Below are 21,972 nucleotides of genomic sequence, written 5' to 3'. Positions count from 1 at the left end.
AGGGTAGAGCAGGTAGCACGTTAGACCTTGGAGGTTGAACTAGGAGCTCTGGAGGAAAAGATGCCGAATCAGATCGGAGCCTGGGCGATCCTGTCCCACCCGGAGCTCCTGGACTAGGGTGCAGGGTTGACATTCGCACGGTCTCGGACCACGCCCCTCAGGACAGAACTGGTCCAGGAGGGGCGGGGCCAGGGGTGGGCGGGGCAGGCGGTGGGCAGCCCCCCGCCACGCTGCAGTTGCCTGGACATTCCTGGCTCTTCGGCCAGGGCGGAGGAGCTCCCGGAGGCTGAGCGTGCCAGCCCCGCCCGGATCGTGACCCGTGGGCGCGGGAACCAGGCGGCGGAGGAGCCAGGTGAGACGGACCCCTGCACTGGGAGCTGAGTCCAGTTCTGGGTGAGCCGAGTCCCACACTGCGCTCCCGGGCGCCAGGGGGAGAGCGGCCGCAGAGCTCCGGAGCTGTCCCCTCCAGCCCTGGGGACCTTGGCGCCCGCGCGGCGGGAGTAGTTGGGTGGAGGGGGCGGTAAATCAGTAACCCGCAGCGCACACAGGGCCTTTTGTCCCCCTCCGTTCAAAGAGCACCCTGGTCACCGTTCTAGTTACTTATTGCCCACCGGGCGGGGGCCATGGGCCAGCTGTCTATGCAACTAAATGAGGACCGATGACTTGCACCTCTGTCTGAGGGTGACGGAGTGGAGGCACTTAAGTCAGAGCGCTGTCGTCCTTGGGCCGGTACCCAGCAGTGTGCTGGACATAAAGATGAGGAAACCAGCGTTGGGAGAGGAGCAGTCACTTGCCCAGAGCTCCCCATCCTGTGAGTGCGGGAGGGTGGAGAACTCAACGCTGTCTGATGATAGTCTCTGACCCCAATTGTTAGCGATCTTCAGCGGCCAGCCGCGGTGACCAGACCAAGGACTCTGTGGTTGTGAGTTCAAGGCAGCCTGGGAATGGGAATAAACCCTCCTCGGACCTGTCCACCCCTTGGGGCGCTAGAGAGACCCTCTCTGCTTCGCAGGGTGTGGTAGGAGTCTTTTGCAGATGGGCTGACCAAACTGAGGAGAGGGAAAGGTCAAGGTTCTAAGACAAGAGGGGTACAATGATACAGGCAAGAAAACCAATGTGCTGGACTTTAGCATCTCCTAAAGGAACTAAAGGGACAGACAGTGAGACTAACAAGATTGACACCAGCATTTAAAATGAGGCCTGGAAAAGCTGGGCTTGGCACATGGGCTTTAACAGGCACTAGCCGGGCTGAGGCAGGAAGGAGGCTCACAGTATGAAGGCCTGTTTGGTTTACAGAGTGAGTTTCAAAGCCAGCCTGCCTGATCAACTTTGGTAAGACCTTGTCTCAAAATAAGAAAAAAGATGAAGAAAAAAGAAAGCGACGGCCTGCAGTTAACCCTCAAGAGTCTGTAAACTGGGTCATAGTGTGAATGGCTAAAATAAACAAACAAACAAACAAACAAACAAACCCGCTGGAAGGTAGAAGGTTAAGGACTAAGATTTGTCAAGATTCCAAGCAAAACATAACCAGGACCTGGCCTAAGTAAAGGCAGGGGGAATGGGATACATTGAAGAATGATTGAGGCCGTTAAATGGCCTGACTCTAGGGGGCAGTGGGCCGAGGAGAGAGGGTTTAATGGGCAGCATTCCCAGTTTGTTAAAATATGGAATGCAACTTTTAAGAATCATGCTGTTTTCTTTGACTGTACATACACTAAAGTTGCAGTGATACAAATTCACAAAGCAGCCAGGCGGTGGTGGCACACGCCTTTAATCCCAGCACTCGGGAGGCAGAGGCAGGTGGATCTCTGAGTTTGAGTCCAGCCTGGTCTACAAAATGAGTTCCAGGACAGCCAGGGTTATGCAGAGAAACCCTGTCTTGAAAAACCAAAACCAGCAAACAAAAAACCAAACTCACAGAGATTTCCATACTTAAAAAGCATGCTCTGGGGTTAGGAATGTAGCTCAAGTAGTAGAGCACTTGCCCATCATGAGCAAGGTCCTGGGGAAAAAGAAAACTGATCCAAAGATGCTAGTGCCACCTGGACAGGTAACAGACCTGCCACCCGGACTAGGTAGCAAGACTGTATGTCCCTGGGACTACAGTGGTCCCCATTCAAGTTAAGGTTTAGCTCTGGGTCTTCCCTTTGGGAAACAGAGGTCCTCCATTTGGACAAGGGTTACTAGATGTGGTGAGTGTGTGCATCATACTTAATGGCAACCGTTTGGAAGCAGAGAATGACTGGCGGCTAAGGCCTGGCAAAGGGTGCAGTCAGTGTGGGGACGGGGAGCATATCTCACCATCACCCTGTGTATGCCATCCCTCCGTGTTTGTCTCTTTTATCACTGAAGCAATCCTATGATGATAACGGTCCATAAAGGGACAAAGACAGGTCTTGTTGAGAATCAGGATTTGGGTTTGCCACTACCAAACATGTAAAATCTGCGTTATTTACAAAACCAACTAAACATGAATTCAGCTCAGTGCAAGTGTTTGCTTAGCATGCAAGGAGGTCTTGGGTTTAATCCCCAACTCTGCAAAAACAATAAGCAAAACCAAACAAGCTCCTACATTGTCTAAGATGAAGTTGGGAGGGTACAAACCAACTGGTGTCCCCAGTATGCATTTCTGGCTCAGAACGAGGAAGAGTGTCCTTAATTTGGACAGTGCCTTGTTAGAGGAGAGCACCCAGCCGCTGGAGGGATTCCAAGCTGGACATGGAAATGTCAGTAATGCTGAAGAGTGGGTTCCTGTTAGACAGCGTCCAGATGCTGAAGGCTGGCCTTGGATTCGATTGCACTTTTCTTCTTTAACTCTTCAGCAATGAAGCCATTTATTCAGCAAAAAATAAATGATGTGCACTGAGAGTGAGCAAAAGATATGCCACCATCTCTGCTTCCTTCCCTTAAAACTGCCCTTTCTGTGAAGACATGCCAGGGTCTCAGTAGGACCCAAGGCAAGCAGGAAGTCCAGCACCCCCTCCCCTGCAGAACCTCCTGTGGGGAGGCCTTGGGCACTGGCAGCAGCAGTCCTGGGTTCAGCCTTGGCTCTACTACCGTCTGACTGGGGTTTGGATGAGGCTGCGGACTGCTTTCCATCTGCGTCCCCAGAAAAGAGAGCGCATGTAACAGGAACTCTTTCCCCCTGTTTCAGGAAGGTGGTCAGTGGGAAGTCTGGCCTGGGTCCTGAGAACAGCTGGGAGGAAATGTGGCTGCTGTTAGTCCTATTGAGCATCCTTCTGGGGACACCAGCCTTGTTCCTTGAGGCCTCTGAGGAAATGGAGCTGGGTATGGCCTCTAAGGTGGGAGAGGGTGGCAGGGAAGGGGCTTCTGGGTGAGGAAAGCTGGAGAGGATCCGGGCCCTGGCCCCAAGAAGGTGGCAGCAGGGCAGGGCTTGAGCATTGAGATTCCCTCTCTGGCTCTTAGCAGCACCCTCCTATCTGTATGTCTACAAGAAAGAATTAGCCTTGAGGGCACAGAGCCTGGGCTAGGCTGCAGAGCCAGCGGTGAACCCCTTGGCTGTATGTATATGTGTGTGGTTCTGTGCACTGGGTGTGTTGGTTGGGAGGTCCAAGCAGCATGTGTGATGTGTGTACCCAGCATAGTGTGCCTCAGAAGTGCGGCATGTGTTCTGTATGGCACCTATAGCATGTACCTTGTGTGTGTATGTGTGTGTGTGTATTTGGGGCAGTAGCATGTCTAGCATGTGTGCCAAGTGTGTGTGTGACAACTCCCAGAAAAAGTGTGGCATTGGCCCTATGCAAAGCATTTGTAGCATGTGGTCATGTGTGTGGAAACAGCATGTGTCACAGGATCTTTGGTTCCACGTGTGTGGCATGTTCTCTGTATGTGTGTGTGCGGGGGGGGGGGTGCCTCAGATGAAGCTGTGAGCATCACTGACTTCTCCCATCTGCCCTCAGAGCCCTGCCTAGCCCCGACCCTGGAGCAGCAGGAGCAGGTGTTGACCGTGGCCCTGGGGCAGCCTGTGCGGCAGTGCTGCAGGCGGAATGAGCGTGGTGGTCATTGGTACAAGGAGGGCAGACGTCTAGCATCTGCTGGACGAGTACGGGGCTGGAGGGGCCGTCTGGAGATCGCCAGCTTCCTCCCTGAGGATGCTGGCCAATACCTCTGCCTGGCACGCGGTTCCATGACTGTCTTACACAATCTTACCTTGATTATGAATGGTAAGAGGTTCTGAGAGGGAGTCTAAGGGTGCCTTGGGAGAGAAACCCTCTCTCTTGGACTTCAGATGCCTTCCTTTGTCCCCGAATAGATTCCTTAACCTCCATCAATAACGATGAGGACCCTAAGACCCTCAACGGCTCCTCAAGTGTGCATGTTTACCCCCAGCAAGGTTGGTATGTCTTCTCAAGGACTCCCCCACTACTCATCTGGTCACTGAGAAGAGACCTGTGTGAAGTCACCTCAGGGCTCCTAATTAGGGGTTCTCCCTCTAGCACCCTACTGGACACACCCCCAACGCATGGAGAAGAAACTGCATGCAGTGCCTGCTGGGAACACTGTCAAATTCCGCTGTCCAGCTGCAGGCAACCCCATGCCCACTATCCACTGGCTCAAGGATGGACAGGTCTTCCACGGGGAGAATCGCATTGGAGGCATTCGGGTGAGTTTCCATTTCCAAGGCCATCTGCTTCTCCATTCTCATTTTTCATGATTCTCACATAGATCAATATATCTAATGAGGAAGGTAATTACAGAGCCCCAGACAATGGACAGCTCTGGCTCAGGTTCCCAATCTGCCACTCACAAATTTTGCCCTCTCAGCCTTAGCAGCAACTAACTCCTTTTGTGTTCTGGTGGAGTTCTCATTGTCGATGACGATGTTTATGGGGAAGGGGCTAAATCAAAAGATTGATTTTTATTATTTTTATTTATGTGTGAGTAAATACCACGTGCGTTGGTGTCCACAGAGACTAGAAGAGGGCATCGGATCCCTGGGAGCTAGAATTATCCAGGCAACTGTGAGCTGCCCGGACCAGGTGCTGGGAAACAAACTCAGGTCCTCCAGAAGAGCAGCAAGTGCTCCTAACCACTGAGCCATCTCTCCAGCCCTGATGATGCTGTTTTCGTTTTTGTTTTGTTTTGAGACAGGGTCTCTCTATGTAGCTCTACCTGCCCTGAAACTCACTGTGTAGACCAGGCTGGCCTCAAACTCACAAAGATCTGTCTGCCTCTGCCTTCCAGGTGCTGGAACTAATGACATGCACCACCTCACCCGGGGTGATGATGCTGGTTTTGAGACAGGGTTTTACTGTAGAGTTCAGGCTAGTCTCCAACCCCAGGCTCCTGAGTAGCATCTCCTGTAAAGTGGGAAGGAAGAGTGACTGATAGGTGCTATAGGCTTTATTTGAGGTTGATACTTATAGGCTGTTCTCTGTGCTGTAAAGAGGAGCCTCAAACTCAGAGTGGGCAAAGACTAGCATGATAGTTCTCAACTTGTGGGTCACGACCCTTTCACAGGGTTCGCATATCAGATAGCCTGTATATCAGATATTTGCATTACAATTCATAACATTATCAAAATTACAGTTATGAAGTAGCAATGTCAATAATTTGTGGCTGTGGGTCTTCACAACTGTATTGGGGGGGGGAGTCACAGCATTGGGAAGGTTGAGAACCACTGGTCTAGCACAAGGAAGCACACCTAGGTAGGGTACAGCTAAAACTCAAGACTTGGGTTCAGATGATGGGTTTTTTGTTGTTGTTTGTTTTATTAGTTTGTTTGTTTGAGACATGGTCTCACTGTGTAATCTTGACTGGCTTGGAATTCACTTTGTAGACCAGACGGGCCTTGAATTCACATCTTCCTGCTTTTGCCTTCCAAGTACTGGGATTAAAGGCGTGAACCACCATGCCTGGTCTTCAGACACTTATTTTTTTAGGATTTATTTATTTTGTGTGTATGAATGTCCTGCAGAAGCTAGACAAGAGTGTCAAATCCCCTGGAACTGGACTTAGAGATGGTTGTGAGCCACCATGTGGGTGGTAGGAATCAAATCTGGGACCTCTGCAAGAGCAGCCAGTGCTCTTGACTACTGAACAATCCCTCCAGCCCCATTAAAGCACTTCTTACAGCCTTCTTCTCTGTCTAGGGATCTCTGGCCTTAGCCTGATCCTCCCAGGGTCTAGGGAGATTAAGAAGAGCCTCATAGGCAGATTCTATCCTTCCTCTGCCCTGGCTCTCCTGAGTCTGGGGGTCTCCTGTGGACACTCCCTCTGCTTCCAGCTGCGCCACCAACACTGGAGCCTGGTGATGGAGAGTGTGGTGCCCTCAGACCGTGGCACATACACATGCCTTGTGGAGAACCCTCTGGGCAGCATTCGCTTCAACTATCTGTTGGACGTGCTGGGTGAGTGGATGGTCTGCGGGGTAGGACAAACGAATTAACTTATCTTGGGTTCCATCCTGCCCTCAGGGTGGATATCTTTTCTTATCTTGGAGGCAAGATAGAGTTAATTTTAGATGAGTCGGATAGCTTCAGGGATCAGAAGGAAGGAAGCAGAGCAGCCTGTGGACTGAAGGAGCGCAAGTCTGCCTAAAGGAAAAGTGAGAAGGGCATCCAGGCAGACTGCACAAGCCGAATTCAGTTCTTAAGAAAGTAATGCATTAGTGGGCAGGTATCTGCCACGGGTGCAGCCTTTATGGGAGTGAGGGGCAGGCTGTGGAAGTTTTGAATGTGAGTCTGAGAAGCTGTCCTGGACCTAAAGGCAGTAGAGCCATAAAAAGTTGCAGGAGGGTAAACAGAAGATGAACAAGATCTGAGCTGCCTGTCCAGAGGTCCTTTCCTTGAACTGGGAGGGTGGCCGGGAGCAGGTAAACTGGGTGATTTCGTGGCTGCCACTGGTCAGGGTTGACGGCCTGGCCTGGCCCCCAGAGCGGTCCCCGCACCGGCCCATCCTGCAGGCGGGGCTCCCAGCCAACACCACAGCTGTGGTGGGCAGCGATGTGGAGCTGCTGTGCAAGGTGTACAGTGACGCCCAGCCCCACATCCAATGGCTGAAGCACATCGTTATCAACGGCAGCAGTTTCGGCGCTGATGGCTTCCCCTACGTGCAAGTCCTAAAGGTTCGGCTTCTGCCTGGCCCCACCTTTTCCCACTGGGGTGGGATGGTCCCCAAGCACCCTCCCAGCTACAGTGTGGCCCCAGACCCTCCTGTGACCCAGTGTATCCACTACCTCAGACAACAGACATCAATAGCTCTGAGGTAGAGGTCCTGTACCTGAGGAATGTGTCAGCGGAGGATGCAGGAGAGTACACCTGCCTGGCAGGCAACTCTATCGGCCTTTCCTACCAGTCAGCATGGCTCACGGTGCTACCGGGTGAGCACCTGGGGGGCCTGGGACAAGCACAGGCATCCTCTCTGGCTTGTTGTGGGCTTTAGCCTGTTGGGTAGGCAGTTTCCTTGGCCTGTGGGGGGCTACACTATTTACTTGTTTGGGACATTTGTGCAAGTTAGACAAATGCTTTCTCACTGAATTCAGCAGGGATATGTGTTTGATTCTACATAACTATCCATGTGACCCTCAGGGAGATAAGACTTGGCATAACTGTGATTCTTTCAGTGTATGTGTCCCTGTATGTGTTGGTAGCTATGGGGGCCTAAGCTGGGGTGAGAGGGATGGTCATTCCAAACACCGACTACTCAGCTTCTCTGTCAATGTTCTCCTAATGATGCGAACAGAGGAGGACCCCACGTGGACAACAGCAACATCTGAGGCCAGATACACAGACATCATCCTGTACGTATCGGGCTCACTGGCTTTGGTTGTGCTCCTGATGCTGGCTGGGGTATATCACCGACAAGCAACACACGGCCACCACTCCCGCCAGCCTGTCACCGTACAAAAGTTGTCCCGTTTCCCTTTGGCCCGACAGGTAATGTGCCTGTGCCCCCCCCCGTCCCCGCCCCCACCCTGAATGGCTCTCAGCCTGACTCCAGCAGGCAGAACGAATCTCCCACTTTGCAGTTCTCTTTGGAGTCGGGATCCTCTGGCAAATCAAGCTTGTCCCTGGTGCGAGGTGTCCGGCTGTCCTCCAGCGGCCCTCCCTTGCTCACGGGCCTTGTGAGCCTAGACCTACCTCTGGACCCACTTTGGGAGTTCCCCCGGGACAGGTACACTGAGCAGGGTCAGGATGGGGATGCCAGCTCAAGAGTGGTACCCACAGCTCTGAGGCATGGGCCTTCTTGATCTCCAGGCTGGTGCTCGGAAAGCCCCTGGGTGAGGGCTGCTTCGGGCAAGTGGTTCGTGCGGAAGCCTTCGGCATGGACGCCTCCCAGCCCGACCAAACCAGCACCGTGGCGGTGAAGATGCTGAAAGGTAGGTGGCAGCCTGGGCAGGCCATGCTGGCACCAAACTCCACTGCTGGCCCCCGCAAGTGACTTCTGAGCCTCAGTTTCTCCTTGTCTCTCTATAGGGATGAATAATGATCCCTTGACTCTCAGGCTGAAGTTCATAGGACATGTCTAGGACACAGCACTTAGTAAATTCTTGATGCAGGGTGTGGAATTGGTTTGCTTAACGCTGGGTCACAGTCTAGCCTGGGCTGACCTGGAAGTCACTCTGCAATCTAGCCTGGCCTAGAACTCATAGTGACCCTGTCTCATCCTGGCTAGCTCAGTTAACTTTAACCACTGGGTAATGATCCTTACCACGTTTGTGGTGACTGGGGCTCTGGCCTCATGTCTCTGTCATCCACCCATGCCTTCTGCCTCATCCTTATCTACACCACTAAACTATATACCATCAGCACATATTCCTCCCATTCCAAGTCTGTATCTTAGTACAGAATAGCTCTCTGTTTAAAAGTCCCAGTCTCGGGGCTGGAGAGATGGCTTAACCATTCAGAGGGCTCAAGTTCAATTCCCATCACCCACATCAGACAACTCAACACCACCTGTAACTCCAGCTCCAGGGATTCGGACATCCCACACACATGGCATACACACACACACACAAGTAAAAACAAAATCTTAAAAAAAAAAATGCAAGTCCCGGGTTCAAGCTTGGTCTAGTGGCACAAGCTGTAATCACAGGCACTTGGGCAAGTAAGACCATAGGATGGTAAAACCAAGGCCTGCCTAAGATACAGATTGGAGTTCAAGTCCAGCCTGGACAACTTACCCTTTCCCAAAATATGAAGAGGGCTGGCTAAATGTCTTGTCTAACCTTCAACGATATGGAAAATAAAAAGCCCAGACCTCAAGCAACATCCCCAAAGTGTCCCGCAGTGGCTTAGCATCTGTCCATTGGAATCTCTTTTGTTTTTATTTTTAAATTTTTTTTCCTGGTTTTTCAAGACAGGGTTTCTCTGTAGCTTTGGAGCCTGTCCTGGAACTCACTCTGTAGACCAGGCTGACCTTGAACTCACAGAAATCCACCTGCCTCTGTCTCCCGAGTGCTGGGATTAAAGGTATATGCCATCACCACCCAGTTGCTTTTATTTTTAGAAGTTTATTATTATTTTTAGACAGGGTCATACTGTACAGTCCTGGTTGGCCTATATAGACCAGGCTGGACTTGAACTCACAGAGATCCACTTGCCTCTGCCTCCCAAGTGCTGGAACTTCAGGCAATTATTGTTGCCTTCTGTGTGTAGTATGTGTGTAAGTGTGGGCATGTGTGAGCACATACCATCCTGTGCATGTGGCTGTCAGAAAACAGCTTACGGGAGTCACTTTCAGGGATCAAACTCTGTTACCAGGCTTGTGCTCAGGCCACCTTGTCAGCTTCTTCGTGTTTTCTTTTATGTATTTATTATTTGTTTTTTGGTGGTTGTTTTTTGAGACAGTTTTTTGTTTGTTTTGTGTGTGTAGCCTTTGCTGTCCTGGAACTAGCTCTGTAGTCAAGGCTGGCCTTGAGTTCACAGAGATCCACCTGCCTCTACCTCTAGAGTGCTGGGATCAAAGCCATGCACCACCACCACCTGGCTTATTGTTTTGTTCTGTGTAAATCCTATCATGCTTACTCAATCTCTTGCTGTTTAACATTATACCATTTGGTCCTAGCCGTCTTGCTGGCCCCCATTAGAACCTGTTGCTGCTGTCCACAGGCACCTTCAGAAGAACAGCCCAGCCGCTGTGATGCTCCTTCCCTCCCTCCCTCCCTCCCTCCCTCCCTCCCTCCCTCCCTCCCTCCCTCCGGCCTGCTGCTCTCCCTCCCTCCCGCCTGCCGCTCTCCCTCCACTCTGCACAGCTGGAGCCAGCTGGCACTTTCTGGGAGGTGGTGATTGTGAAACAGGCTTCTTTATATTGATGTGTGGCTGGGATAAGAATTATGTCTTTGTCCCAAGGCTTTTGGTCAGCCTTGGGGGCCTAGTCTCTGGTCCTTAGCTCTGTCTTCTCAAGGGAAGTCACAGAAGTCTTCTCATATGATAACAAGACCTCGGGGCACTTCCTAGGAGCTGTTACCTCACCCAAGGACTAGTTAGCATGGCTTTCTTCCTGCTGGGAGCTCCTGCCTCTTTCTCACTCCATGGACCTGATCATAGAAAGGTCAGCTTTTAGAGATCTTTCATATTTCATCCTTGCAGCTTTTGTGAGAGGTTCTGTGAAGTGTGTGAGTAGGTGTATGCATGTGTGGGTACAGGTGTAGGTGTATGCGTGTGTGGGTACAGGTGTAGGTGTATGTGCGTGTGGGTACAGGTGTAGGTGTATGCATGTGTGGGTACAGGTGTAAGTGTATGCGTGTGTGGGTACAGGTGTAGGTGTATGCGTGTGTGGGTACAGGTGTAGGTGTGTGCGTGTGTGGGTACAGGTGTAGGTGTATGCGTGTGTGGGTACAGGTGTAGGTGTATGCGTGTGTGGGTACAGGTGTAGGTGTGTGCGTGTGTGGGTACAGGTGTAGGTGTATGCGTGTGTGGGTACAGGTGTAGGTGTATGCGTGTGTGGGTACAGGTGTAGGTGTATGCGTGTGTGGGTACAGGTGTAGGTGTATGCGTGTGTGGGTACAGGTGTAGGTGTATGCGTGTGTGGGTACAGGTGTAGGTGTGTGCGTGTGTGGGTACAGGTGTAGGTGTGTGTGTGTGTGGGTACAGGTGTAGGTGTGCAGCACCAGCTGTCTTCCTCCATTACTCACCACCTTAGGTTTGGAGACACAGACTCTTGCTGAACCTGGGGCTTGCCGTTTCAGCTGCACAAGCTGGCCCTCTGGCCACCATGGCCTCCACCCCCGTACCTCGTCAGGGCCGAGGCTGCTGTGCTGCTGTACCCAGCTTTTATGTGGGTGCCGGAGATCTGACCCCAGGTCCACATGACCATTAAAGGAATGATGTAGGCCAGGCATAGTGACACATGTCTTTAATCCCAGCAGTTAGGAGGTTGAGGCAGGCAAATCTCTGAGTTCGAAGCCAGCCTGGGCTACAGAGCTAGTTCAGGGACAGTCAGGGCTACAAAGAGAAACACTACCTTTAATAAATAAATAGGATTTCTTTTTCTTTTCTTTCTTTCTTTTTTTTTTTTTTTTTTTTGAGGTAGGTCTCTATATATGGTCCTGGCTGTCCTAGAGCTCAATATGTAGATTAAGCTCATCTCAAACTGGTCTCAAACTCATGAAAGATTAAAGGTGTGAACCACCAACTTGGCCTGGAATTATTTTTAAGCATTTTTTTTGGAGAATTTCATACATGAATACTGTGTTTACATCATTTCTACCCCACTCTATCCTCCTTCCAAATCTTCTCATGCTTCCCACTCCCTTTCAAATTCATGACCTCTTCTTTACACACACACACACACACACACACACACACACACACACACACACACACACACACTGTTTTGAGGTTGTTGGGTTTTTTGTTTTGTCTCATGTAGCTCAGGTTAGCTTCGTATTTACCAAGTGCTATGATCAGAAGTGAGCTCTGCCATGCCTAGTTTTATGTTGTGGTGCAGACTGAATGCAGGGCTTCTTGCTAGGCAAGCACTCTACAAACTGAGCTACATCCCTAGCCCTAAAAGGCTTCTTTTGAGGCATACAGCCCAGCAGGTTTCAGTCCAGATCCACCCAAGCCTTGGACCAGTGTTCCTTGACCTACCCCCACTCTATGCTGTGCTTGTAGAGGTGAAGGGCAGCTTCCTCACTCCAGCTGTTGACTTTGCAGACAATGCCTCCGACAAGGATTTGGCAGACCTGGTATCTGAGATGGAGGTGATGAAGCTAATTGGACGACATAAGAACATCATCAACCTGCTGGGTGTCTGCACACAGGAAGGTAGGGCAGGGTCCAGGATCCAGACGGGCAGTTGGGATGCAGAGACACAGTCTTGTCAGCCTTCCCACCCCCTGGCCCATGCCTACCCCTGTAGGGCCCCTGTATGTGATTGTGGAATGTGCTGCCAAGGGAAACCTTCGGGAATTCCTCCGTGCCCGGCGCCCCCCAGGCCCTGACCTCAGCCCTGATGGGCCTCGGAGCAGTGATGGGCCACTCTCCTTCCCGGCCCTGGTCTCCTGTGCCTACCAGGTGGCCCGAGGCATGCAGTATCTGGAGTCTCGGAAGGTGTGGACAAGAGACAGTTGTGGTGTGCTCTGGACCACTCTAACTCCTCCTTCTCCACACTGCCATGCTGGGGGCACTCAGTGTCCTCAGCTGCTCCTTCTCTGCCTGTTCACTGGTCTAGCCTTTGCTCCGCTCCCACTCGTATGCAGCTAACACCGCATGTGCCCGTGTGTGACACTGCATGGCCCTATTCTCTCTCACCTATTCTCTAACCCATGGCAAGGCAGACGAAGCCTCGGTGCAGGTGTGGGCTCTGAACATCTTTCTGTTGTTCCTGGTGCTGGGGATTCCGCCCAGGCCTTTGCCCATTCCACTTCTCATCTGTTCCGGGGGTGAATGACTAGCCCCTGGGCTTACTGTGAAATGATGAGCAGAGCTCCCAGACATGTGTCCTGAGATACCTAAGTCTCTGCCCTCTTCTTAGTGCATCCACCGAGACCTGGCTGCCCGAAATGTGCTGGTGACAGAGGACGATGTGATGAAGATTGCTGACTTTGGGCTGGCCCGCGGTGTTCACCATATTGACTACTATAAGAAAACCAGCAATGTGAGGGGCAGAGCAGAGATGCACGGGGGTGGGCGGGGCGGGGCCTGGTATGGAAGGTACAGGTGCTATGCAACTCAACACCATCCTCTCTGCCTCCCTCCTCAGGGCCGCCTGCCAGTCAAGTGGATGGCTCCTGAGGCCTTGTTTGACCGTGTGTACACACACCAGAGTGATGTGTGAGTCTGGGAACTGGGATCTCAGACATCAGCTGTCCTCGTCTCTCCCCTCTAAAAGGGCAAGGCACTTGCCAAAGTCACAAGACCCTAGAAGTTCCTCTGACTAGGTCTGGGGCTTGTGTGGGACCAGACTCCAAAAGAAATGAGCGCCCCTCCCTATCCCCAAGGGTGGATCATGACTGCAATAGCCCTGCCACAGCCTCCAAGAGGAAGGAAGCTGGGCCCTGCTGAGCCCCAGTTCTGCCTCCAGGTGGTCCTTTGGGATCCTGCTGTGGGAAATCTTCACCCTTGGGGGCTCCCCATACCCTGGCATCCCAGTGGAAGAACTGTTCTCACTGCTCCGAGAGGGACACAGGATGGACCGGCCCCCAAACTGCCCCCCAGAGTTGTAAGGACACCCTCCCTTGCCCACTTTCCAGACCTCCTCCCCTGCCCTGGCTTTGGCCTCAGGGTTTAGCCTTGGCCATAGCGCAGCACCCGACTCACTGACTTTCCTCTTCCTCTCCGTGGCTCTCCTTGCCCTGGGTCTGCTCTCTCATTGGATGGCCCTGCTTGTCCCAGGCCCAGGGGGCCCACAGTGCTGGCTTTGCCCTGGACGTAAACTTCTTTGACTCATTCCCAGGTACGGGCTGATGAGGGAGTGCTGGCATGCAGCGCCCTCTCAGAGGCCGACCTTTAAGCAGCTGGTGGAGGCACTAGACAAGGTCCTGCTGGCTGTCTCTGAAGAGGTACTGCCCACTCCTGCCCCAGACCTCCTTCCCACCCCCTCCCCGCTCCCTTGGCCTAGAGACATAAACGTGGAGCATCCTGTCCCAGAGACTGGAAGCTGACCAGCTTTGTTCTTTACAGTACCTTGACCTCCGCCTGACCTTTGGACCCTACTCTCCCTCCAGTGGGGATGCCAGCAGCACCTGCTCCTCCAGCGACTCTGTTTTCAGCCACGACCCTTTGCCACTCCAGCCAAGCCCCTTCCCTTTCCCTGGGGTGCAGACGTGATCGGGGAGCGATGTTGTACGGGCTGGTAGGTCAGTGGCCGCGGGCCTCCTAGCTCAACTGCAACCTGACGCAACATCTGACGTCCGCAGCACCAGGCCTCTGACTTGAGGCCACTGCTGTCCCGGATCCTCCGACCCTGCTTTGGGGAGGCCCATTCTTGTTCCTACGGTTCACAGCTCAGGCCTTCCGCCCTAGCTTCATGCTCCCAACCCAGAGTTCAACTCTAGTCTCTGGGTCCTGACCCTGTCTTGGACTTACCTTCAGAGAAGCTGAGAGTTAGGACTTCGTGTTCTGGGCCTTGACACTCAGCTTCCATCTCAGGGGCTTGCTAGGCCTGGCTGCAAAGCTTTCGTCCCAAACTTTTCTGCTTCTCCAAACTACCTAGAGGTTAGAGGCCGATGGACCTCCTTGACCTCAGCCCCCAAGCCTCACCCCTATTGCTTGTCCAGGATCTTGGTGGAAGGAGCATCAGCTCTGGTGTCCCTGAGAGACTAGAAGCCTATGGAAAACACAGAAGATGGCATTTTATAAATTATTTTTTGAAATAAATCTGTGTGCCTGGTGTCTCCCCTGAGGGGCAGGGCGTAGGGTGGGAAGACTCCCCATGCTGGGAGTTCTGTCTGGGTGACAGACCGAGGGCTGTGTGCCAGGCCTTCGGCTGGCCTCCACCTCCAGCTGCGCTACGGCAGACCCAGAAGCAGACATGCACCTCTGCCACTGTCCACCCATCCTTCCAGAACCATCCTTGTGTGGTGTGAGTGAGTGTTCATGGGCAGATGACCCACACTGCACCATCTGTAAGGCAGGCCCTTGTATCCTCTACATGTGCATGTATGCATGTTTGGCCCACAGCTGTCCTCTAGGGAGCTGGTGCCCCCTCCCCCATCTGCTCAGCATTAACCAAACTGACCGTTAACCCAGCATGAAAACCTGAAATCCAGCCTCCAGCCACTGCCTGCTCCCACGATCTGGATCTGCCAGCTCAGGCTCAGGGCTTGTGGGGGCCGTGCCCGCCGGCCTTGCCCTGGCCTGTCTCCCAGGCAGCAGCTGCTTGCTGCCTGGCTAAGCGGCAGCTGTCCCTGCTTGCACGATCCTCCCAGGAGGCGTCGCAACCCTGTTCTCAGTCCCTCCTCTCAGAGAGACTGGCTCCCCAGAGCTCTGAGCCTGGAAACCTCCTGGACTCCCTAACCCTGAACTTTAGGGTGGGCCATGGGAAGGCCAGAAATCCCAGGCCACGCCTGGTGCTCTGCTGCCTGGTTCCAATGAGCTCTCTCGGAAGATGGCTGAAAATGTATTTAGGCTTCCGGGGACTAGTGTAAGAACTTGAGAATGGAGCTGAAGAGGTGGCTTGTCATTTTAGAGCATTTGTTGCTCTTCCTGAGGACCCAGGTTTGACTCCCAGCACCCACCACAACCTTTTGTAACTCCAGTTCTAGGCAGCCAACACCCTCTTCTGACTTCCATGGGCACTAGGTACACAGACACATGCATGCAGGCAAAACACTCCTACAAGTAAAAGGATTTAAGGATGGCTTGTTTACTAAGAGCCACCCTGGAAGACAGCCATGGTTCATGAAGGGAATGGCTTCTCTTCATTGTTCTGGGCTACATCCATACCCTTTCTGGCTCACTACATCCCACACTGCACCTCATCCAGAACACCTCATCCTAGAGGGGACACCAAAAAAAAAAAAAAAAAAAAAAAAAAAACCACAAATTCTCCCTGATTACTCCTTTCCATCCAGAACTGAATTCTTTAGTGGGATGCAAAGAGCACTGGACTCAGAGTGAGGGTTCAAATTCTGCTATTTGCAGCACCGCACTGAGGGACCCAGGCCAACACTGTCACTGCTCTGGTGGCCACTGTCTTCACCACGATAAGTGGAGTGCTCCTGTCCTGCCTTCCTGGACTGGGGGGATGAACAAAGATGGAAATACTTAAGCTTGGTGAAAGGCTGGTCTGGACTCCACACAAGTCATGCCGTAATTTTCCTGGGAACTGGGCTCTTGCACGGTCTCCACACCCCCAAACCAGTCAAGGCCTCCAGTCCCACTTCTGTTCTCTATTCTTCTGCAGGTAGCTCCAGAGGCAGCAACCCAAAGCAGCTCTAGCTCTTATCCTTCCTACACGGTTCCCTGGGACCTCAGATTTTCTGTGTAAGCACCATACACGGTCATCAATGACGCCAAACTTTAGAACTGAGACCTGGTTCCAAACTCAGTCTCCCATTAGAGACTACTAGTCAGAGCTAAGTCCATTACCAGTCCAGACAAGTCACTTCTGGAAGCAGATTCTTTGGATTTACCTGGGTCAAGAAAAGACTAGGAAGTTGGAATCAGGTATAAGGACCGAGAAGAGATGCACATCAAAAGCCCCATTGTCCACGGTTCTACTCTTGGCCCATTGCTAGTCCTGGATCACCCAACTGTCTCCTAAGTGCAGCTGTACCACACATAGACTATGCTTCCTCTTCAAAGGTGGTAAAACCAAGGGGTGTGTCTGGTGTAGTATTAACACCTCCTGTTCAAGCTACTAGGGAGACTGAAGCAAGGATAATCTCTCAAATTCAAGAGTTGGAAGGATACCAGGCAGTGATATCACACACCTTTAGTCCCAGCACTCAGTAGGCAGAGGTGGGCAGATCTCTGAGTTCAAGGTCAGCCTGTTCCTGGACAGCCAGGGCTATATGGAGAAACCCTGTCTGTTTCAAAAAACAAAACAAAACAAAACAAAACAACAACAACAAAAAACCCAAGACAAAGCAAAAAAAAAAAAAAAAAAAAAAAGACACAGACACACACTTGCACACATGCATGCAAGCGGACGAGTTGGAGGATCTGGAGACATGGCTCAGCAGCAAGATCACCCACAGTTCTTGCAGAAGACCTGAATTCAGTTCCCAGCATCCCCTATTCCCAGCTTACAACCATCTCTAGTTCTAGGGGCTCTGGTGGCCTCTTCTGGTCTCTGCTGGTACCTGCATGCAGGTGCACATACCCACACACAGACACACAACTAAAAATAAAATAAACCTTTTTTTAAAATTAGGAGTTTAAAATCAGCCTGATATACATATGGGGTTCCATGAAAGAGCTGGACTGACACCCCGGATTCTCAGCAGGCCCTGTGAATACTGGAGCCCAGAACCAGACTGCTCAGAGTCATAGGAACAGCTGCTTGGTAGCTTCTGGGGTCCAGGAGAGGACAGACATACTGAGACGGCCTCAGACAAGAAAAGGAAAGAAGTGATTCAGGAGCATCAGCTGGAGTGAGGCCAGACTGGGGTACAAAGGCAGACTGTGACTCAAAAAAGAATAAAGTAAGGAATGGTGGGTTTGTGCCTGTAATCCAAGCACTGGGATGGCTGAGGCAAGAAGATTTGAGGCCACCCTGGCATACAGAGTGAGTTACAGGCCAGCCTGAGCTACAAGAGGAGACCTAGTCTTTAAAAAGAAAAAGAAAGAAAGAAAAAAGAAAAAAATAATAAAAAAAAGATAAAAAGAAAAAGACTAAAAACAAAGCAGACCAAAAAGACTAAAACCAAAGACATGACGGCACATGTCTGTTCCCAACAACTGGAATGCTGAGGTAGACAAATCTCTGTGAGTTTGGGGCCAGCCTGGTCTACATAATGAGACCCAGACAAACCAAGGTTAGAGCAAGGCCTTGTAGCAAAAACAAAAACAAAACAAGGAACAAACAAAAAGGACTTGGATTTGATTACTAGTACTGCAAAGACAAAACAAAACAAAAAACGGGGTTCCATAAAATAGCTGGACTGATACCCCCAGTTCTCAGAAGGCCCTGTGAATATTGGAGCCCAGAACCAGGTTGCTCTGAGTGATAGGAACAGCTGCGGCCTGGTGGTTTCTGGGGTTCAGGGGGGACTGGACTGCCTGGCCCGTGCCCCTCCCTGCCAGTGTCCCTGGCAGGCACACAGTTGCTGGGACTGTTTCACATTCCTGACGTCCCGTGTCAGGAGACAGATGCTGCTAATTCCCCTGTGCAAGCTTTGCTGGTCCATCAAGCCTGCCCTCCCCAGCCAGCTCTGCGCAGCATGGCAACAGCTGGGGCCTGGCCCCTTCGTCTGTCCCGGTTCTGAGCAGCTTCCAAGTCTGTGAACAGCACTGGGTTTCTCTCCAGAAGGCCGCTGGCAGACTCTGCTGAGAGGGACAGACGGACAACACCCTGGGAGCCCAAGGACATGAAGCTGAGGGCGATGGAAGGCACGCCTGTGGGAGGAAGGTGTCCAGGGTAGGTGGGGGGTAGTACCACGGCCAGCTCCCCTCTCGGAGCCTCTGTTTCCCTGCCTGTGAAGCCCTAATGAATGATGACACCCGCCAAACAGTGCATCAGTGCTGAGTAAACAGCAGCTGTTACTGCATGGCAATTAAGACGGGGCCTCCAGGGCAGGGTGCTGTGCTGGGTGGAGGGGTGGGGCACTGGTTCATTTCCTCCTGGAGCAGCATTCCCTTCCAGGAAAGCATTCTCACTGGCAGCATTTCCCTGAGGGGGGGACAATGGGACTCAGAAGGAGGTAGTAATTGGCCCATATCACATGGGGAAAATAGGAAAGTGGGACCTCAGACAAGGTGGTTTGTTCCCGTGGAGCTCACTCCCATGCCCTAGGGGGCCCAGTATTTCCTAGTGTTCAGAGGCTCTGGGAGGCCCAGACTAGGAAGGTCTGTTAGCCCAGTGAGGATGGGCAGATGCTATGCTGAAGCTCATCTGGGCCCCAGCTCCCTGTTTTGACAGTAGTCTTATGAACCAGTGCCTGGCACATCGCAGCCTTCCCGTGGGCTTTTCCTTCCAGGGGACACTTTCTTCCACCTTTTACTTGGCCAAGCCCTAGTCACTCGCAAGAGCTCACACTGGGGCTGTAGCTGTTAGGAGATGCCTGCCTGTCCAGCATTCGTGAATCTTGGGTTCAACCTGCAGCACTGCATAAACCGAGTACTGGTGCATACCCGTAACACCTCTGGCATCCATAGACACATGCGTAGGTGTACACATGGGCATGAACACCCCCTCTGCCACACACACACACACACACACACACACACAAAACCACAACAAAAGCCTGGGGGTGGAGCAGAGGGCTTGCTCAGTCTGCACAGGACTGTGTGCCTGACCACCAGCACCCCAAAACTTCAATGACAAGCAACCGTCCTCTCTCTCCCCAGAAAATACTGCTCCCATCATCTGAGTCCCTTACGAGTCCCCACACCCCTGGCCCACGCGAGCATAGCCCTTGGTCCAGCTAAGTGGCTAACCATTCTTGTTTCCACCCCTAAATCCCAACCCAGGGCACGCACAGCAGAACTGGGACACAGAGAAGTGTTGCGAAGGAAGGAGCCAAGATGATCCATTCCCATGTCTAAGCACCACTGAGTGTATGGGCAAGCCTGCATACACTCGGTTTCCCACTGCCTACTACTTCCCACACTTCTGGGACCCTGACTGGGAGCCTCCCCTTCACCTGCTGTGGGATTTGGCCTAATCTGGGAGTATGTGTGCAAGGCAGCTGCAGCTCTCCCCCCACAGAGGAAATATCCCTTTTATTCTCTTACTACAGAAATTTGACCTTCATTGGCACCTGGGCTCCACGGCTGGAGCCTGTCCCCAAGAAGCAACCGAGGATGGGGCATGAAATCGCCAACAGCTGAACTCAACCAGCTCTCTCCACATTCTTTCCAGCCCCATCCACATTCACATTCCACAGCACCAGCTCATTCCAGGTCCCCTGGTGCCAGGCTGCATTGTTCTTGGACTGGTACTCCAGGACCTGCCTAACACGACCCTAGTGACCTCTCCACCTGATCCTGAGGCTGTGGCTTGAACTCTTTACAGTCACCGTTGCACACCTCAGGGCTCAACTCAGTGTCCCCTCCCCTCCTGACCTCACAGCCTAACCCAGGCATTCCACATCTGCACACATCTGCACACAACTGCCTCCACTGATGGGCTACTTCATCTCTGTGATATCAGGCCCAGGGAAGAGCAGACCATCCTGAGGCCTTTCAAATGACCTTGCAAGGGGGATCCTGAGGCTCCTGTCAGGGAGCTTCTTTGCACAGGCCCTATCCTTCAACAGTGAAGGCCCCTGGGAAATCAAAGGTCTTCCCTCGTGGAGGCAGGAGAGGAGGGTCAGCTAGGAGAGGCACAACCACACCTGTAGAGAACAGCAAGGCTTTAGAGCCTTCACACAGGGCATGGAAACCGGGTGGGCTGGTGCCTGCCTGGAGCTGAGCATTGAGACCTTGAGGGAGGAGCATCAGGAGTTTACGGCCAGCCACAGCTTCAGCAAGCTGTGCCTAGCCTGGACTAAGATTTGAATTGAATTCCTGATCCTCCTTCCTCTGCCTCCTCGGTGCAGGGATTTCAGGCCTGTACCACCATGCCCATATCTTAGTTGTTTCTAGATAGGGTCTCACACAGTTAGCCACGCTAACCTCCTGCTTCAGCCTCCCAAGTGCTAAGATTACAGGGACAGGAAACCATACCAGGCCCTTCTTATTTTTCACTGCCCTGGAATATGCTTTGTGGCCTGGAACCCACAGAAATCTACCTGCTTCTGCCTCCTGAGTCCTGAGAGTACAGGAGTAAGGCTGAAATTGAACTTGATGTGTAGCCCAGGCTACTCAAACTGTCAATCCCCCGCTTCAGCCTCCAGAACAGCTGAGATCACAAGCCTGCATTACCGTTTGATGACTTTGTTTCCATGACCTCAAACGTCAGGCTGAAGAGCCATGTACTGAACAACACAGGCTCTGTCTAGAGCAGCGGTTCTCAGCCTGTGGGTCACAACCCTTTGGGTTGGCATATCAGCTATCCTGCATACTTACATTACGATTCATAACAATTGCAAAGTTACAGTTATGAAGCAGCGGTGAAATAGTTTATGGTTGGGGGTCCCCACAGCATGAGGAGCTGTGTTAAAGGGCGGCAGCCTTAGGAAGGTTGAGAACTGCTGGTGTAGAGCCTTCAACAAAGGGCTCCTCTGGTGTGGTGGTGCAGATGGTTCATCCTAGTGCTCAGGAGGAAGGTGCAGATGGATCTCTGTAAGTTCAAGTCCAGCCTGGTCTACAAAGAGAGGTCCCGGCCAGTCAGGGCTATAAACAAAACAAAAGCAAAGGGGGGCTGCTCTGGAAGTTCAGCGAGGCCCTTGGGCTCAATCTACATCATAAAAGAAAGGAAGGAAGGGAGGGGAGGAAAACTCACTGGTGTGCCAATAGGGACTGGCCTCAGCCTTACTACACCTGAGTGGAAAAGTCAGTTGGCTGGGGACACAGTCAGGTGGGTGGTGGAGTGCTTGCCCAGCACACCAAGTCCGGGGTCTGACCCACCCCGGCACACCAAGTCCGGGGTCTGACCCACCCCGGCACACCAAGTCCGGGGTCTGACCCACCCCGGCACACCAAGTCCGGGGTCTGACCCACCCCGGCACACCAAGTCCGGGGTCTGACCCACCCCGGCACACCAAGTCCGGGGTCTGACCCACCCCGGCACACCAAGTCCGGGTCTGACCCACCCCGGCACACCAAGTCCGGGGTCTGACCCACCCCGGCACACCAAGTCCGGGGTCTGACCCACCCCGGCACACCAAGTCCGGGGTCTGACCCACCCCGGCACACCAAGTCCGGGGTTTGATCCCCACCCCGGCACACCAAGTCTGGGGTCTGACCCACCCCAGCATACCAAGTCCGGGGTCTGACCCACCCCGGCACACCAAGT

General features: G+C 52.6%; 1 protein-coding gene across 2 annotated transcripts; it reads left to right on the top strand.

The window, feature by feature from the left end:
* The first annotated feature begins 234 nt into the window (after positions 1-234).
* Positions 235-14,786, top strand: Fgfr4 (fibroblast growth factor receptor 4). 2 transcript variants are annotated; one of them, XM_028863690.2, is made up of 18 exons: positions 235-352; positions 3,155-3,288; positions 3,921-4,184; positions 4,274-4,354; positions 4,458-4,624; positions 6,248-6,371; positions 6,897-7,087; positions 7,204-7,342; positions 7,705-7,898; positions 7,991-8,136; positions 8,220-8,341; positions 12,123-12,233; positions 12,328-12,518; positions 12,943-13,065; positions 13,171-13,241; positions 13,492-13,629; positions 13,864-13,969; positions 14,091-14,786. In XM_028863690.2, exons 2-18 carry the CDS (start codon positions 3,207-3,209, stop codon positions 14,235-14,237), a joined length of 2,397 nt encoding a protein of 798 aa, XP_028719523.1. In that variant the 5' UTR covers positions 235-352; positions 3,155-3,206; the 3' UTR covers positions 14,238-14,786. The 2 variants fall into 2 exon arrangements, with proteins under 2 accessions (XP_028719523.1, XP_037061599.1); XM_037205704.1 differs by lacking the exon at positions 235-352 and adding an exon at positions 529-811.
* Positions 14,787-21,972: the final 7,186 nt, after the last annotated feature.

Source organism: Peromyscus leucopus, chromosome 5 (genome assembly GCF_004664715.2).
Source record: "Peromyscus leucopus breed LL Stock chromosome 5, UCI_PerLeu_2.1, whole genome shotgun sequence".
Taxonomy (NCBI): domain Eukaryota; kingdom Metazoa; phylum Chordata; class Mammalia; order Rodentia; family Cricetidae; genus Peromyscus; species Peromyscus leucopus.
Note: the sequence above shows the minus strand (reverse complement) of the source record. Positions and strands in the feature narration are given on the sequence as shown.

What these genes read in the sequence shown, in the direction of transcription:
- Fgfr4 (XM_028863690.2), top strand. Translation starts at nt 3,207, where the DNA reads ATGTGGCTGCTGTTAGTCCTATTGAGCATCCTTCTGGGGACACCAGCC. An exon ending in CTCTGAGGAAATGGAGCTGG is followed by an intron (nt 3,289 to 3,920) that starts GTATGGCCTCTA and finishes ATCTGCCCTCAG; the next exon opens with AGCCCTGCCTAGCCCCGACC. An exon ending in AGTATCTGGAGTCTCGGAAG is followed by an intron (nt 12,519 to 12,942) that starts GTGTGGACAAGA and finishes CCCTCTTCTTAG; the next exon opens with TGCATCCACCGAGACCTGGC.